This window comes from Schistocerca nitens, chromosome 7 (assembly GCF_023898315.1).
Source record: "Schistocerca nitens isolate TAMUIC-IGC-003100 chromosome 7, iqSchNite1.1, whole genome shotgun sequence".
Taxonomy (NCBI): Eukaryota; Metazoa; Arthropoda; class Insecta; order Orthoptera; family Acrididae; genus Schistocerca; species Schistocerca nitens.
Genome location: NC_064620.1, coordinates 387,766,357 through 387,784,085, shown reverse-complemented (window position 1 = coordinate 387,784,085; position 17,729 = coordinate 387,766,357). Strand labels below are relative to the sequence as shown.

Genomic DNA, 17,729 nt, shown 5'->3' with positions numbered 1-17,729 from the left:
ACTACTGACTCAGCTTGCTGCTTTACAAGAACCAGCAGCTCCTATGTTTGATCACATGTGCAGTTTATTGTTCAACTACTATCACAAATGAATGCATGTCATGAGGCACAAGCTGAATTCTACCTATGCTGGAAGGAACCAAATCAGTTATACAGGGCCTGGGCAGCCAAACTTCATGCCCTTAGCTGTAAGGGTCAATTCATTACTGATGCCCGTAATGACTCTTATGCAGACTGTATGCTGCACAAAACAATTATTTGCTTAGCTCCAGACACGGAAGTGCGCCAGAAGGTGCAGAAGTTTTGCAAACAGCACAGTCGTTTTGAAGTTTCTCGGGCAGTGGGTGACTAAATCAAAGCATGGGTGATGGGGCAGTAGCGTCACAAGATGTGCCCACTAGGACAACAGAGAGCCTGCACAAGTAAGTGACAGTGGCAGTGGTAAACATGTGGGCCCTGCACCAAGTTGACAAAGGCCGGCCCAAGCAACCGTGCGACCATCACAGTGCCAGCATCGATGTTCTCTGTTTCCATCTTGTCCTTTCTGTTTTGTCCAGCATGAACATTTGGTGTGCCCTAAGTGCAGGGCTAGTTGTAATGCTTGTGAGAAGGAAGGCTACATCGCCACCATGTGTCATTTGCCAAAGGCTGCTCAGGATATGGATATGGATGTAAACTTTGAGACTCCAATGCTGGTGACTATTTCAGAGTTGTTTATCATGTTAAGTGTTTTTTGCCAAGTGCTCCAGCTACATGTTGACACAGGTGCTGCAGTGACATCACTGAATTCTCAAATCTATGTGAGTTTAGGCTCACCTCCATTGACGCTGGTCACATAGAAGGTTATCAATTATAACAAACAAAACAGTGTGCTGTTGGGACAATTTACAGCACCAGCCTCTTACAAGTCAGTGGTTCATTTCATTACATTTTTGGTGGTTGCTGATGCTGGTGTTGAGAACTTGCTTGAGATAGACGCATTTTGGGCATTTAGATTTTCTATCACCAATGCAGGTCACCTTGTGCCTGATCAGGTACCATATTCTATTGGAAACACTGTGTAAGGAGTTTTTGGACTTGTTTTTGGAAGGTATAGGGTGTACTATGAATTTCTCTGCTCATATTTCTTTGAAATCCATAGCTCAGCCTCATTTTTGTCATGCACGTCCTTTTCCTGTTGCCTCGAAAGACCAAGTGAAAGCAGAATTGGACGGACTACAATCTCTAGCAGTGGTGTAACCTGTTATGGCTAGTGACTGGTCATCTCCACTGGCTGAAGTTATGAAGCCACCAGAAAAAATTCACCACTGTGGCAATTTTAGTACTACTGACAATGTGCAATCAATTGTGGATACGTATCCTCTTCCACATCAGGAGGAACTGTTGGTGAAAATGTCGGCTCACCAGTACTTTTCTAAAATTTATTTGTCTGAAGTGTATCTGCAAGTTCCTGTGGATAAGAAGTCTCACCGTATTCTGGTTTTGAATATTCCTTTTGGTGTCTGTCAATATTTGCATCTTGCTTTTGGTGTGGCTAGTGTCCCTGCCATTTTCCAACAATTTTAAGGCAAATGACTATGCTTGTCCTGAGTTGCATTAATTATGTTGATGATACTGTTGTCACAGGTTCCTCCACAGCTGCTCACTTGAAAAATTTGTGCACTTTGTTTCCTGTCTTACTGTCCACAGGCTTACAGCATGACCTTACAAAATCCCAGTTTTTTCAACCTTCCACTGTTTACTTGGGGTTCAAGGTCCCGTGGGATAGGGTTCCCCTCTACTAGGCCATATCTCCACTGTTACCTCTATGTCTCACCCCTCATCCACTAAGGAGCTTCAAGACTTCTTATGGAAGATAGCCTACCACCATAAATTACTAATGCTTGCAGCCACATTAACCCACCCAAGGCATTCCTTGTTACACTAAAATGTAACTTTCTGCTGGAGCCAGGATTGCGGACATGCTTTTCAAATGTTGAAATCTGACTCCTCTCAGTGCCTTGTTTAGCTATGTTCTCTCCAGACCAGCACACAGTTTTGGTGACCGACACTTCACAGTATGGCCTTGGTGCAGTCCTAGCACACTGATATTCTGATGGCTCTGAGTAAGCAGTTGATTTTGTCTCTAAATCTCTCACTCCAGTAGAGTAGTGTTACTCTCAAATGGAAAAAAGAGGCTCTTGCCATCATTTATACCCTCCAAGAATTTCATGATTTTTTTTGTATGGCTCCAAGTTTCCCTTGTTACTGACCATAAACCCTTGGTTTCCTTGTTTAATCCTCACACTTCCTTGCCTGACAGGGCAGCACACCACATACAATGCTGGGTGCTTTTCTTATTTCATTACAATTACAAAATCCATTTTCAACGTATGTCCAAACATGCCAATGCAGATGCCTGATCTCACCTTCCTGTAGGTCCTGATCCCAACTTTGATCATCAAGAATTGGTTTGCTTCCATCTTGATACTGAAATGCAGGCCACGGTCAAGGGTTTCCCAATTACGAGCTTGCACAAAGCAGCTGCATTGCAACCAATCCATTTCTTCGCCAGGTGGTTCGGTTTGTTCAACAGGTCTGACCAGATAAGCCACCAAGTCAGGCCTCGGATCTCTTGCATAGCTATTTTTCCTTACAGTATCACCACCCTGTTTTTGATGGTATTTTGCTGTTATCCACAAAAGACCTCTCTCCCAGAGTAGTCATTTCTGCCACATTACGAAGCAAGGCTCTATGCCTCCTCCACCACAGTCATTAGAGAGTTATGTGCACTAAACGGATAGCTAGGAGACATGTGTTTTGGCTATGGCTTGATGGCAAAATTGTCCATTTTGTCATGGCTTGTGAGTAGTGTGCCGACAACAGGCAGCTCCCAGGGTGTCTCTGTCCCCCTGGCCCGCTCCACACCTGCAATGGAAATGCTTTTATGTAACTTTGCAGATGGATGCATTTGCCTGGTTTTCTTACATTCTCAGGTGTGTGTGTCAATGTTGGCTGAGATCATAATTAATATCCTTTTGAGCATTTTATCTATTGAGGGGTTGCCTTACACCTTAGTTTCCAAAAATGGGTCCCAGTTTGTTTCTCACACCTTTCAATTCTTTTGTCCCCATCGTAGCTTTTTTCATGTTATGGCTGCACCGTTCCACCTTCAATTGAGCAGTGAGGCAGAATGACTAGTGTGTACATCCGAGTCCCAAATGGAAACATTTGTCATGGATTCTTCACTGGACGTCGCCCTTCTTCATTTTATGAGCACCTATCACTTCATGCCTACGGTGGAGCAGAGGCCAGCTGAGTTACTTCATGGCAGCCAGCCATGCACACTCCTCTAGCTTCTGCAGCGTGCACCACATCTTCTATGGTCAGCTTTGTCTGGCTGCTTTGCGCTGGGATTGGATGTGAGGGTTTGGTTACTGGCCCAAGTGGATACAGCCGCAGAGGATGCCACCTTCACGTCGTCTGTATGGCCAACGGACTGTCAGCACACCACTCTGATCAGTTGCACCCTTACTTGCCACCAGCACCTACTGGTTCCCGGGTATGGCCCCCATCACCACAGCCCGCCCTGCCCGGCCTCCCTCTGCATCAAGCTCTTTATCGCCTGCTGTGGAGGTGCCCCCATCCCACTGGCTGCCTCCTCCACACTGTTTCTTGGCACTGGGCAACACCTGCCTCTAACCTCAGGTCTGTTGCCACAGCCGGCTGTTCCATACGGGCCGCCTCCACTGTCTCCCTCACCGTCATCGCCTCGGCCCTCATCATCGGTGGGTGCAACCCATCTCCTGTGCACAGGGACCTGCCTGCTGGTGATGACCCAGAGATGGTGATGGCACTCTCCTCTCTCCTCTCCTGTGCTGTGCTGTCATTAGGTGCCATACGGGCCCACTGTCCTCAGGCATGCCCGCATGCCAGCACATTCCAGCCCTACGCTCCAGTGCCTGCCTGGAACTTCATCCTGTCCCCTCGATCAGCACGGGCTACCGCCACTCCTGATCTGATGTATGTGTCTCTCGTCGGGCCACCAGCTCCTCCACCATCACCTGTGTGCCCACTTCGCACAAGGGAGAGGTGTGCCGTATCCTGCTACTAATGCATATGAGTGTGAGTACAGTGAGTGTGATGTTGTCATGTATGTGTACTTGAATTGGCTGCCAACTGTATCAACATGGCCTGGCCACTGGAGACTGCCTGTGGGAGGCGGTATGTATCACGCACATCAGTTGTTCTGTGTCTTGTGGAGTCCTGCGACGCTTATTTACATTATAGTTCAGGGGTTATGAATAAAGCCATATTTGTATGATTTTGATTGGTTTTGTGTATTAATTGGTTACTATTATGCTTGTCGATCCTACACTTGCTGGTACGAGGCATTGCTGCACAATGCTCCAAATTTGAAACACCCTTTGTAAATGATTACTGTCCTCACTGTAACCAAACAAAAGCTGTTCTTATTTTGTGTTTCTTTCCTTTTGTCCATTCTTTTTTTTTTTGTTCACAGATATTATTTAGTAAAGAAAACATAGGTCATTTACAGGTAAAGACGAAATTTGGAAGCATATGCTTATTCACTCGTGACACAATATAATGGGTTTCTGTTGTACCGTACTTTGCAGAGACTGTGAGACCAGTAAATACAATAATAAATCTTACCTCAGTGTAAACACATATCTGAAACAATGAAAGAAATACCGCCTGCCAGAAGCAAGACTTGGACCCTGACTCCTACATGCTAAAGTCATGCACGGAGGCCCAGTGCCACACCAATGTGAATACTGACTTGGGTATGAATCATCAGGTGCAACAGACCGATAGGCTCAAATGCTGCACATGCAATGATGTACATCATCTGGCGACAACACATGTTCAACATTTGTCAGCCAATTCTGGGGTATTTCCCGACATTTGTGGCCCCACGTGTCCTGTATTAAATTACCTGTCTCAGCATCATCTACATCACTTTGGAGGTTCTTAAATGTTAATAAGAATCACCCTATATGTAAACGAGGAAACAAAGGAAAGTAAGAAAGATCAGAATATAAGTTCTACCAATGATATGGCCATCAGAGATGGAGCACTACCTCGGACAGGAGAACGACAGGAAAAGGCTTCAGACAGATCCTTTTCAAATAAATCATCCCAATATTTCCACTAATGATTGATTTAATGAGACAGCTGAAAACCTAAATCTGGATAGATAGATAGGAATTTGAATCCCAGTCATCCCAAATGTGAGTCCAGTTTGTTAACCAGTGTGCCACTTTACTAGGTCTGAAGAAGCAGCAGCCTCATCCCCTCATTTTCTTTCCATTTCCTAAAAGTTTCAGTACCTCCAAATGAATGTGTGCCAGCACATACAGCAGTGCAGTAGTATTCATTGCAAATCAAGTACAAAGATACAGTTTTAATAGAAGATTCTCTTTTGTAAATGTATATTTTTTAATGTTCCACATCCCTAGAGGTTCTCTACCATGACAGGATCTGCAGAACAAAGTGAATATATGTCTTTTGGGTATGCTGCTGGATCATATTTAGTGCATCCTGCAATATTTACTCAAAGCAACTGCTCAATAATTGCCACTCTCCATCAATAATAAGTGGCCACCACCTGGTGAGGTCAAACAATTGCCATGAGGAAAAATTGTAGATACACAAAACATGATCCAGTGGCATCTTGCCATTTTGATGGGTTTTCTGGCTTGAAAAGAAGACCATAGCAATAATATATATTCATCTTGCTAATTAATTCATCATCCAAAATTTTCCTTTACTGCTTGTTCCACATTCAAGTTAATCAGCTGTGGTGATAATCTACAACTCTTTGTTTCATCCCTTTGAATGGATTTCACTTACCTTTATAGACTTTGTAGGTACCACAAACAACTAAAATGTCTGTCTGTTGTTATATTGTCTCTTATTTCAGCAACATAGTGTGCACAGTTTATGGAAAGGAAAATGTAAGCAACAGGTTGGGTTAGTTATTACCTGTTGTGTGACTCTATATAACAATTTAATGAGAACCTGTGAACAGCGCTCATCTTACCTAAAATACAAATAAATATTTGGTAGTGTTGGACTTGACATACTACTAGGATAGTTTCTTACACTTTTATACATGTCTATAGCCAGTAGAAAAATTTTGCCTCCTAAGGTAAGTACTGACCAGCAGTTCTGTCCATAATTTTACATTCTTCTCAAATGATTTTTTTTTAATAATAAACTTTGGATAACATCATTCTGAAATGTCATGATACTTACATAATTTATCAGTCACAAAAACTCTAACTCTGATTTTTGTTGCCATTTACCTTTTAAATGTTATATAATTTATTGAGTGTTTTTTGAATGTGCTGCCTTACTAATACCATGAAACTAACACATAGCACAGGAACACCATTGCAAAGGACTGTGTGATATCAGCAAGTGAAAAACTACTAATTTACATAAATTATGTTTTCTTTTTTTAAAAAACAAACCAAAAACAAAAGGAAATAATGAAAAAAGTTTCTGTGGAGATTTCAGATACATACCATGTCATTACTGAAGAGACCAGCACTTTCCTTTTTTTTATTTTAAGTAAGTAGAAGTAGTTTAGAGACAGAGAGAGATAATCTTCAGTATCTATGCTGCAATTTAATGTACACCAGTTGCCTTCCCATCAAACTATGAAAAAACTACTAAACAAACTTAATCTCCTACTTACATTCCTCTCACACCCATCCCCTCATCCCTCCACCTTTGGAAATTCGCATTTCTTGAAGGGACTTCTGTTGTGGTAGCTCAAATTAAATAAATAAAATGGAACAGAAAATGTAGGGAATTTGAATGATTGCGTTATTTAAAAATATAGCTATGAAATATTAATCATAAACTACATTTCAGATGCACTTTCCCATCGAACAAGGACTTCTAAGTGCATGCATATTGACATTGTTCCAATGCTAATTTAGATTTATATCACTAATTTTGTTTTGCTAAAGGGAGCACAAGCTATCCCACTTTAACAGAACTTCCAAAAAATTTTTAAATTACAGTTTCTTCCCACAATGAATTACACTATAAAAAACACAGGTTTTGACCTAGAACAAATGGTCTGTTTCAGAAATGTCAGTACACATAGAAATTAAAGAAAATATTCTGCATGTATTACTTGTGCAGTTCCTGAGATTGCAGCAATCTTCTCAAACTGAGTTCCAGAAATTCTAAGCCTGTCCATGAGCATATCAAGTGCTTTTACCCACATGACTGGAGAGGCCCACACCTCCCTGCCCTTCCGTACCACTCCTGCATGTGTCCTGTAAAAAGTTCAGATCACAGTCACTCATAATGTGATATCACATATAATTGAAAAATGAAGTTTATGACACTGAAAAAAAAAAGAACTTACTATACCGTACCTGAATTCTGGCAAATCATTGTCAAACTGAACCTGTGCTTCATGTAGAACAGTTAACTGATTGTCAACTACTACTGCTTTAAGCTGTAATAAAGAAATAAAGAGGACTATAATTATCAATACAGTCCTTCAAAACAGTAAAACATTGACAAACTGACTTATTTCTCATACTCTGTATGTCTGCTAATAATACTTTTGAAATAAAGGAAATGAAATGACCAGCATTAATGAAACAGTTTTTTGATGCTGGAGATATTTATAGAATGATAATTAAATCGACACCCTAGCGGCAAACAGGCGTTGATATACATCATTGGGAACATGTTGAAAATGTGCGCTCCGACTGGGACTTGAACCCGGGATCTCCTGCTTACATGGCAGATGCTCTATCCATCTGAGTCACTGAGGGCGCAGAGGATAGTGCGCCTGCAGGGACTTTTCCCTTGCATGCTCCCCGTGAGACCCACATTCCCAACATGTCCACACCACTACATTCATAATGTGCCTAATAGGTGTTTGCTCATCACACTCATTACTCGTGGAAGATTAATCTACCAAGTCCCATACGAGTTATGGCATAGCGCGTGCATTCGCACAAGAAGGTCAATGGCTGGGTAGCCATATTTTAACTATATAGTTATTTTAGTATATAGTATATTTTAACTACATAGTTAAATGCAAAATGCATGCCCATCACGTAACACGACATGTTATACGTGTGGAAAAAAAGGTCATGTCCAAGCAGTTTGTTTGCAACAGCACTAACACGCCAATTTTGCCCGCTCCCAGGAAAAAACAGGTTCATGCACATACATTGAACATTGTGCTTTCCAAACCTACAACAGGTTCTGACAAATGTAAGTTTAAGGTTGTGCCTCATTCTCACCATAGTGCTGTGCAACGACATTCTAAAAAACTATTTGTCTCATTACGAGTTGCTGGCCATCGTGTGAACTTTCAGTTGGACAGAGGTGCATCAGTCACTTTGCTTAATGGTGCCATATACAAGCAGTTAGGCTCACTATGCCTTTCTAAATCTAGCAAGCACCTTACTGCTTACAATGGACAGAAAATTCCAGTGCTTAGACAGAGTAGTTTGCCTGCCACATACAAATCTCACACTAGAAAAAAGAATTTTACTGTCTTGAAATTGCAAGACAGTGAGAACATTTTCAGTTTAGATGCCTTTGATTTGTTTGGTCTTAGCATCCAAGACAATGTATTTTCCATATCGGCTTTTGATCTGAAAACCAATGTAGCTAGCTTGCTTAAAGAATTTCCTCAACTATTTTCAGATTGAATGGTAAATGCTAATAACTTTGTAGCACATGTTACATTGAAAGACAATGCACAGCCTAAGTTTTTCTGGGCCTGCCCCATTCCAATTGCTTTATGAGACAAAGTAGACAGAATCGCAAGACATTGGTGTAATTGCTCCCACTCGAGTTAGTCAATGAGCCAGTCCAATAGTTTTGTTGCCTAAACCTTCTGGGCACATTCACATTTGTGTTGACTTCAAGTCTACATTCAACCTACAGACAGTAGTTGGCACTTATTTGTTACCTCGCCCTGAGGAACTCGTGGACAGGCTTGGTGCAGGACGGTACTTTCCTAAGATAGATTTGCGTGTTGCCTACTTGCAAATTCCATTGGATGAAGTTGGCACTTATTTGTTACCTCGCCCTGAGGAACTCGTGGACAGGCTTGGTGCAGGACGGTACTTTCCTAAGATAGATTTGCATGTTGCCTACTTGCAAACTCCATTGGATGAAGAATCACAGAAAGTGTTTATTGTAAATACACACTTAGGACTATTCAAGTAGTTGTATTTGCCCTTTGGCAGTGCTCCCATTTTTCAATGTTACTTAGAACAGTTGATGCAAAAGTGCCATTTTGTTCAAACCATGTTGATGATATTGTTGTCTCAGGTCATTCACCAGGGGAACACATTGCCAATTTGTGTGCTCTTTTTCGAGTGTTGTCAGAAGAAGGACTCAAGTGTCGTCTCGAAAAGCATGACTTTTTTCAGACTGAACTACAGTTCTTAGGTCATGTGATAAACAGTCAGGGTGTGCACCCCCTTCAGTCTGATTTGCTTGCAATCCATGACCTGCCTGTTCCTTGCAATGTATCTGGACTGCAGTCAGTACTAGACAAGATGATGTACTACATTCAGTTCATACCAAATACCACTCAGATCACAGCTCCATTGCATCACTTGCGTTGCAAAAATGTACAATTTTGGTGGTCTAAAGATTGTCAAGATGTATTTCAGAAACTCAAAAATGCTTTGCTTAGTGACGGATGTTTCGTGCATTTTGACCCTGCCAAGCCAATAGTTTTGCAAGTCGACACTTCTTCCTATGGAATTGGTGCACAAGATAGACCTATTGCTTTTGTCTCAAAGTTCTTAACTCAAACTCAGTACAATTACTCTCAAATTGAAAAAGAAGCTCTTGCTATTGTTTATGATGTGACAAAATTCCATCACTATTTGTATGGTCGCAAATTCTATTTAGTGACAGATCACAAGCCTTTGCAGTCCTTGTTTCATCCATGAAAGCCAGTCCCTACATGCACTGCTCAAAAATTGCAATGCTTTATATATTTATTTATTTATTTATTTATTTAAACGTCAAGTTCTATAGGACTAAACTGAGGAGCCAATTTCCAAGGTCATGGAACATGTCAGTACATGAAATTATAACATAAAAGTAGTAACAGATAAAAATAAAATGTTTACGAACCCAAAAAAAGTCAATCATAAGCTTAGGTAAACGCAATCAACAATACAACAAGAATCAGCTTAATTTTTCAAGGAATTCCTTGATAGAATAGAAGGAGTGACCCATGAGGAAACTCTTTAGTTTCGATTTGAAAGCATGTGGACAACTGCTCAGATTTTTTAATTCAAGCGGTAGCTTATTGAAAATCGATGCAGCAGTATACTGCATACCTTTCTGCACAAGGGTTAAGGAAGTCCGATCCAAATGCAGGTTAGATTTCTGCTGAGTATTAACTGAGTGAAAGCTGATTATTCTTTGGAATAAGCTAATATTGTTAACCAGAAATGACAGAAAGGCATATATATATACTGAGGGGCCAATGTCAAAATATCCAGACTCATGAACAGGGGTCGACATGAGGTTCGTGATCTTACACCACTATTTGCCTGAGCCGCCTGTTTCTGACCCAAAAATATCCTTTTAGAGAGGGAAGAGTTACTCCACAATATAATACCATACAACATAAGCGAATGAAAATTAGCAAAGTAGACTAATTTTCGTGTTGAACAACCACTCACTTCAAATACCGTTCATATAGTAAAAATGATAGCATTAAGTCTTTGAACAAGATCCTGAATGTCAGCTTTCCATGACAGTTTGCTATCTATCAGAACACCTAGAAATTTGAACTGTTCAGTTTCACTAATCATATGCCCATTCTGTGAAATTAAAATGTCAGGTTTTGTTGAATTGTGTGTTAGGAATTGTAAAAACTGAGTCTTACCGTGATTTAGTGTTAGTTTATTTTCTACAAGCCATTGACTTAGATCAAGAACTGCACTATTTGAAACTGGGCCAATGTTGCACACAACATCCTTTACTACCAAGCTAGTGTCATCAGCAAACAGAAATATTTTAGAGTTACCCGTAATACTAGAGGGCATATCATTTATATTAATAAGGAACTGGAGTGGCCCCACACTGATCCCTGGGGTGCCCCCCACTTGACTGTACCCCACTCAGACTCACATCACAGCCATTCTCAGCACTATGAATAATGACCTTTTGCTGTCTGTTGCTAAAGTAAGAGGTGAACCAATTGTGAGCTACTCCTTGTATTCCGTAATGGTCCAACTTCTGGAGCAATATTTTGTGATCAACACAATCAAATGCCTTCGTAGAAACAAAAAATATGCCTAGTGTTCAAAGCCTTTTGTTTAACCCATCTAGTACCTCATAGAGGAAAGAGAATATAGCATTTTCAGTTGTTAAACAACTTCTAAAGCCGAACTGTACATCTGATATCAAATCGTGTAGTATAAAATGATCACTTATCCTTACATACACAGCCTTTCCAATAACTTTAGCAAACACTGATGGCATAAAATAAGTCTAAAATTGTCTACATTATCCATTTCTCCTTTTTATACAGTGGCTTTACTACTGAGTGCTTTGATTATTCAGGAAACTGATGATTCCTAAAGAAAAAATTACAAATGTGATTAAACACAGGGCTTACGCGCACAGCACAGTACTTTAATATTCCGCTAACCCCTCCATCATATCCATGAGAGTCCTTAGTCTTCAGTGATTTAATTATTGACTCAATCTCCTCCTTGTCTGTATCACAGAGGAATATTTCAGATATCAATCTCAGAAAAGTATTTGCCAAGGAAGTTATAGGATTACCTGTAGGAACCAAATTTTTATTTAATTCACCATCAATGCTCAGAAAATGATTGTTAAACACTGTACATATATCTGATTTATCATTAACAGAAATATTTTTACTATGGACTGACTTTATATTGTTGACCTTGTGCTGCTGACCAGACACTTCCTTCACAACTGACCACATGGTTTTAATTTTATCCTGTGAATTAGCAATTCTATTTGCATACCACATAATCTTTGCCTTCCTAATAACATTTTTAAGCACCTTACAATAATGTTTGTAATGGGCTACTGTAGCTTGATTGTGACTACTTCTAATATTTTGATATAATTCCCCTCTTTGTTCTACATGATATCCTTATCCCAATAGTCAGCCACCTGGGTTGCCTATTACTGTTAGTAACCCATTTAGAACATTCCAATGGAAAGCAACTCTCAAAGAGCATGAGAAATGTGTTAAGGAAAGCATTATATTTATCATCTACGTTATTGGTACTATAAACATCCTGCCACTCTTGTTTCTTGAAAAGGTTTAAAAAAACTCACTGTTGCTGTTGGATTAACTTTCCTACACAGTTAGTAATTATATGTGATATTTGTTTGAATACAAAAGTCTGTTAGTGTTAAAATTTGTGCATCAAGGTCTGAAAGGCCATTTACTCTTTTACTAACAGAATGCCCATCTAGTAATGAAGAACAAATAAAGATATTGTCTATGGCTGTGCAACTGTTCCCCTGCATCCTTGCAGGAAGAAATGCAGTCTGCATCAGATCATATGAATTTATAAGATCGACCAACATCCTTTTTCTTGCACCATCATATACAAAATTTGTATTGAAGTTGCCACATATAATTAATTTCTGGTACTTCCTACAAAGTAGATCAAGAACCCTCTCTAGCTTGAGCAGAAATGCTCTGAAGTCAGCGTTAGGGGACCTATAAACAACAACAATTAGAAGTTTGCTTTCACTAAATTCAACTGCCCCTGCACAACATTCAAATATCTGTTCAGTGCAGTGCCGTGATACGTCTATGGACTCAAATGGACCACTGTTTTTTACATATGTAGCCACTCCCCCACCCTGCAAGGAACTCCTTGAAAAACAGACAGCTAATCTGTATCCTGGTAAAGGAAGCCTCTGAATTGTCAAATTATTTAAGTGGTGCTCTGATACACCAAAAATTTCAGAGTCAACATCTCCTTCTCTACTTGGAAACATGACGTCCTCTGAAGGTGAGCCCTTAGTTAGAGGGACTTCCTTTAAGCAGGTATACCTGTCGGCTGACTTCAATTTAAAAAAGATGCAGCTCTAATACCAACTACTACAGAAATTTTTCGATGAGTGATCCCACCACCACACACTATGCTGTCACCTATAAGCTTTGCCAGCTTCCCCTTCCCATACCCCCGGGCTTTGTTGCTTTCACAGTATCAGTACAAAATTGTGTACAGATTTACGACAAAGCATGGCAATGCAGATGCCCTATCTTGCCATTTGATTGGCGCAGACTCTGATTTTGATGCATCTGCTGCATCTTGTTGCCATGTTGATACACAGGACTCTGAATTACTGGAATCTTTTTCCTTGAACTACAGAAAAATAGCACAGGCCATGGAAGCAGATGTCAACATCAAGATTTTGTTTCATTATATTCACACGTCATAGCCTTGTTCATTGAACAGTATCCAGATCTCAGATGTGCGCCAATATTTTGCGCATCAGCATAGCCTTTTAGTTCAACAAAGTGTGATTCTAGTTCAAAATGACAATGGACAATTCCATGTCCTTATTCCAAAAGTGTTGCAAAAGGACGTGATGGGAGTGCTCCATTAAGGACATTGGGGAATTGTTCTCACTAAATAGTTAATGTGCCAGCACTGTACTTGGCAGGGCACGGACACCCACATTGAACAGATGGTGGCACAGTGTGACGCATTCATGGAGAACCAACCTACTCCCACACAGACATTTGCAGCTTGGTCTATGACTCAATCACCATGGCAACGAGTGCACATACGACTTTGCAGGACCATTTTGGAACACTCGTTGGCTCACAGTGGTAGACTCTTTTAGCAAGTTCCCATTTGCAGTGCCTATGAACTCTACCACATCATGTAGCACCATTCAAGTGTTGTCCTCAATATTTTTCATAGAAGGTTTGCCAGAAGTACTTGTATCAGACAACAAACCACAGTTCAGTTCACTTGACTTTGAACAGTTTTGTGAACGCAATGGTATTCGTCACCTAACAAGTGCTCCGCTTCACCCACAGTCCAACACTTTCACATTTTCAAGCACCAGATGGCCATGCTTCGCACCACCCACACACGGGAACCGGCACAGCAACTCTTTCTCATCTCATGTCACTCCCACCCATGAGACGGACCATCACCTGTGGAACTCCTGCATGGCTGCTGCCACTGGGCGCTGCTACACTTGCTGCATCCACCGCAGCACCCAGCGTCACCGGTGGTCCACAAATATTGCTTTGTGCCATGCGATCTTGTTCTTTTCAGGGTTTGTGGCAACCGTGGGTGCTGGGAAAGAGGCGTGATCCAGGAACACATTGGCTCTTTTATGTATTTGATTGCAGGTCCTGATGGTTTGCAGCACAGCCACCAGAACCAAATTCGCGCACACTAATTGCCCTGTGATTCTGCTGCTTTATTTATGTCTTCACTGGACCACTCAGCCTTTGCAGCCACCCGCTGGTGCCACCAGGGCACCCCAGAACATCCCCGCTTGTCGACCTCATGGACTTGCCCCCCCCCCCCCCCCCCCAGGTGCCATTCACAAGATGACATAAAATCAGCTAAAGAGAATACAACAATTAGAATAGCTACTTCATACACAGAGGCATTCAAACAATTATTATTTCCATGCCCCATACATGAATGGAGCAGGAAAAAATCCTAATAACTGATAAAATGGGAAGTTGTTTCTGCCATGCACCTCACGGTGGTTTGCGGAGTATAGGAGGAGATGTAGATAAAACATGCTGCTCCTCTATGGATCCTCTCTATTAATTGTACTTTATAAAGGTCCCAGACTAACAAGCAGCATTCAAGATCAGCTGAATAAGGCTATTGTAAACCACCTCATCCATGGGTGAACTACTTTTCTTTGCAATCTTCCGATAAACTATAGTTTGGCATATGCCTTTATTTAATGTGGTCATTCCACTTAAAATGCTGTGACTGCAAACTCCTAGGTATGAAACTTCCTGGCAGATTAAAACTGTGTGCCCGACCGAGACTCGAACTCGGGACCTTTGCCTTTCGTGGGCAAGTATGTTCCAGTTGTAGCTGTTTTCAGTGGCTAGCTGTTAACAGTGTAATTGAACTATCTAAATCATATTCATACTCGGCAAGCCACTGTAAGGTGCATGGTGGAGGGTACCCTACACCACGACTAGAAATTTTCTTTACTTTTGCACTCACAAATAGATCAAGGGGAAAATGACTGTCTATGTGCCCCCCTATGAACCCTAATTTCTCATATGTTATCTTTGTGGTCCTTACACAAAATGAACACTTGCTGTCAAGGACAGCATACTGGGTTCTATTGCTTAAGAAGTTTTCAAGTCACATATCTGGAAACCACATTTAATGTATTTGCAGTTGTGAATGTGGATAACCATCAGCTACATAATGGGATGACAACAATGAAAATTTGTGTCAGACTGGGACTCGAACCCGGACTTCCTGCTTATTGTGAGCAGCCGCCTTACCATTTGGCTGCCTACAAGCATGACTCACGGCCAGACCCAAACTTTCATCAACCATGGAAGTTTGGGTCTGACCATGAGTCATGCTCGGGTAGCCAAATGGTAAGACGACTGCTCGAAAGCAGAAAATCTGGGTCCGAGTCACAGTCCAGCACAAATTTGCATTGTCGTCATTCCACTGCCTCCACGCATGCCAAAAGGAACTTTGCATCACAATTGACAACAACACATGCACTGCAACATCATATCTGGGAACCTGTTCCATGTTCTCATACCTTCATTAACAGTCTGCAGTGGAGCGCCATGTCAAACTCTTTTTGTAAAACTGGAAATATGGACTCTGCATGTTGACCTTCATCCCATCACTTAGTGATTTTACATAGTACCAGAGTTTTCTCAGGTTTTTGGTCAGATCTTTTATTAAGGTATGACAGTGGTAGTTGTTATATGCTTCTTGCATTGATCTTTTCACAGATACACAAATCTCTACTAACCTTTGCCTGTCGCCATTTGCATATTCCCTTTTGAACCAATACTGCAACAGCCTTTGCTTCCGCAGCATTTTCTGGATTTCATTGTTAAACTGCAGTGGGTGTTTTCAGTCCATAATCCAATTATTAGATACACATTTGTACAGAACACAATTTATAATCTGTGTAAACTTTGTTCATAATTCCTGTATGTCCATCATAGAAGGGCTAAATGATGCCAGTCCATTGTCTAAGTGAGATGCTAACAACTGCTTATCTGCTCTTTGCACCAGAAGCACCTTTCTAGCCTTCTTGACTGATTTATTAACTTTTGTAGCCATAGTCAGTATGCCACCATCATGATCACTAATCCCCATCTCTATACTGACGCCATCGATAAGGTCCAGCGTGTTTGTAGCTACAAGGTCTAAGATATTTCCATGGTTTGTGGGCTGCCAAACTAGCTGCTCAGACAGTTTCCAGAAAATGTGTTCAAAAGTACTTCACAAAACTGTCAATATTGAGTCTTTCTGCCTGTTTATATGAAATATATTAATTTGCTTATGTCTGTGGTCAAGTCATATTCTGCACTGAGGATTGATCCTCATATTCATTTAAAGACAAAAAGTTGGTTTATTTTGCATATTTTCATTCGCTGTTGAATTATATTCTGGGGGCAGTGAATCTAAGTAAATACAGTATTTATTCGGGAGAAGCATGCAGCAAGAGTTTTGTATAAAACAGATAACTGCACTTCTTGCAGCAGTAGTTTTAATTATCCTGGAACTTTTACATTCAGTTCCCACTATATTTACCTCTGAATGGTTGTTGTTGCTGCTGATAGTAATAACTTGTTTCAGCTGAACTGTGATCCATACAATTGGAATACAAGATACAAAAAAGTAAATGAAATTTTTATGAATTAGGAAATGGCAGAGTAATGGTAAATGTATATAACAGAGCACATTGTAAACATTTGTTCATCAAATATAAGATTTTAACAGTAGTTAATTTGTATATTCTTGATAGTTTTTATCACATACTTGCTGAATTACCTAATTTAGTTATAACAAATCAGAGACATGATAATAATACAAGAACCTGTACTTCTCTGATCTTATCTAGAAACAGATTAACAAAAACCAGTAACAGCAATATGTACATGGTGTAGCGGATCGTGTAATACAAGAGCAAAAGATACATGGCGGAACAAGATATTATATGAAGCGTACTCTGGTGCAACTGACTGCAAGAAAGCAGCATTATTGCTGACCTCTCTCTATTCCTTGAACTAAGAGAGCTTTGGTTGAGTATTAACTATTGTGAAAAGATATAGTCTAGCTGCTGATCTTAATGAGTATGGATGAATGTATTATGGTTTAATAGAGAAGGCTCTGTTGCAAGACTGCCATCTTGGCAGCATAAACAAGGTGTGTATTGCATAAATTAGTCTCCATCTTATGGTTTCACATTTTCAAATATTTGTGCATGCCTACGAGAGATTTCTTTGGACTGTGGAAGCTCGAACCTGCAAACTCTATATGGTCATTAATTTAAAGACTCTTAAACAAATCCACTTCAACAGACAGGCTTCCATGGAAAGGAGAATTGGACCATAGTTAACATAGACTAAGATTCCTCCAGATTTAGCACACAGTTTGACAACCGGCATTGAGTACAGCTTACAGTCAGTGCACAGCAGCAGATCTCTAGTCTACAATGCACAATCGCCTG

General features: G+C 40.6%; 1 protein-coding gene across 1 annotated transcript in view; it reads right to left on the bottom strand.

Moving 5' to 3' along the window:
- The window catches only part of LOC126195272 (xylulose kinase-like), a 152,492-nt gene that overhangs the window by 122,671 nt on the left and 12,092 nt on the right, over positions 1-17,729 (bottom strand). The window contains exons 2-3 of the mRNA XM_049933803.1: positions 7,397-7,479; positions 7,150-7,294 (exon numbers count right to left, since the gene is read on the bottom strand). Of these exons, the coding sequence (XP_049789760.1) occupies positions 7,150-7,294; positions 7,397-7,479 (228 nt within the window). The remainder of the gene's footprint in view (positions 1-7,149; positions 7,295-7,396; positions 7,480-17,729) is intronic.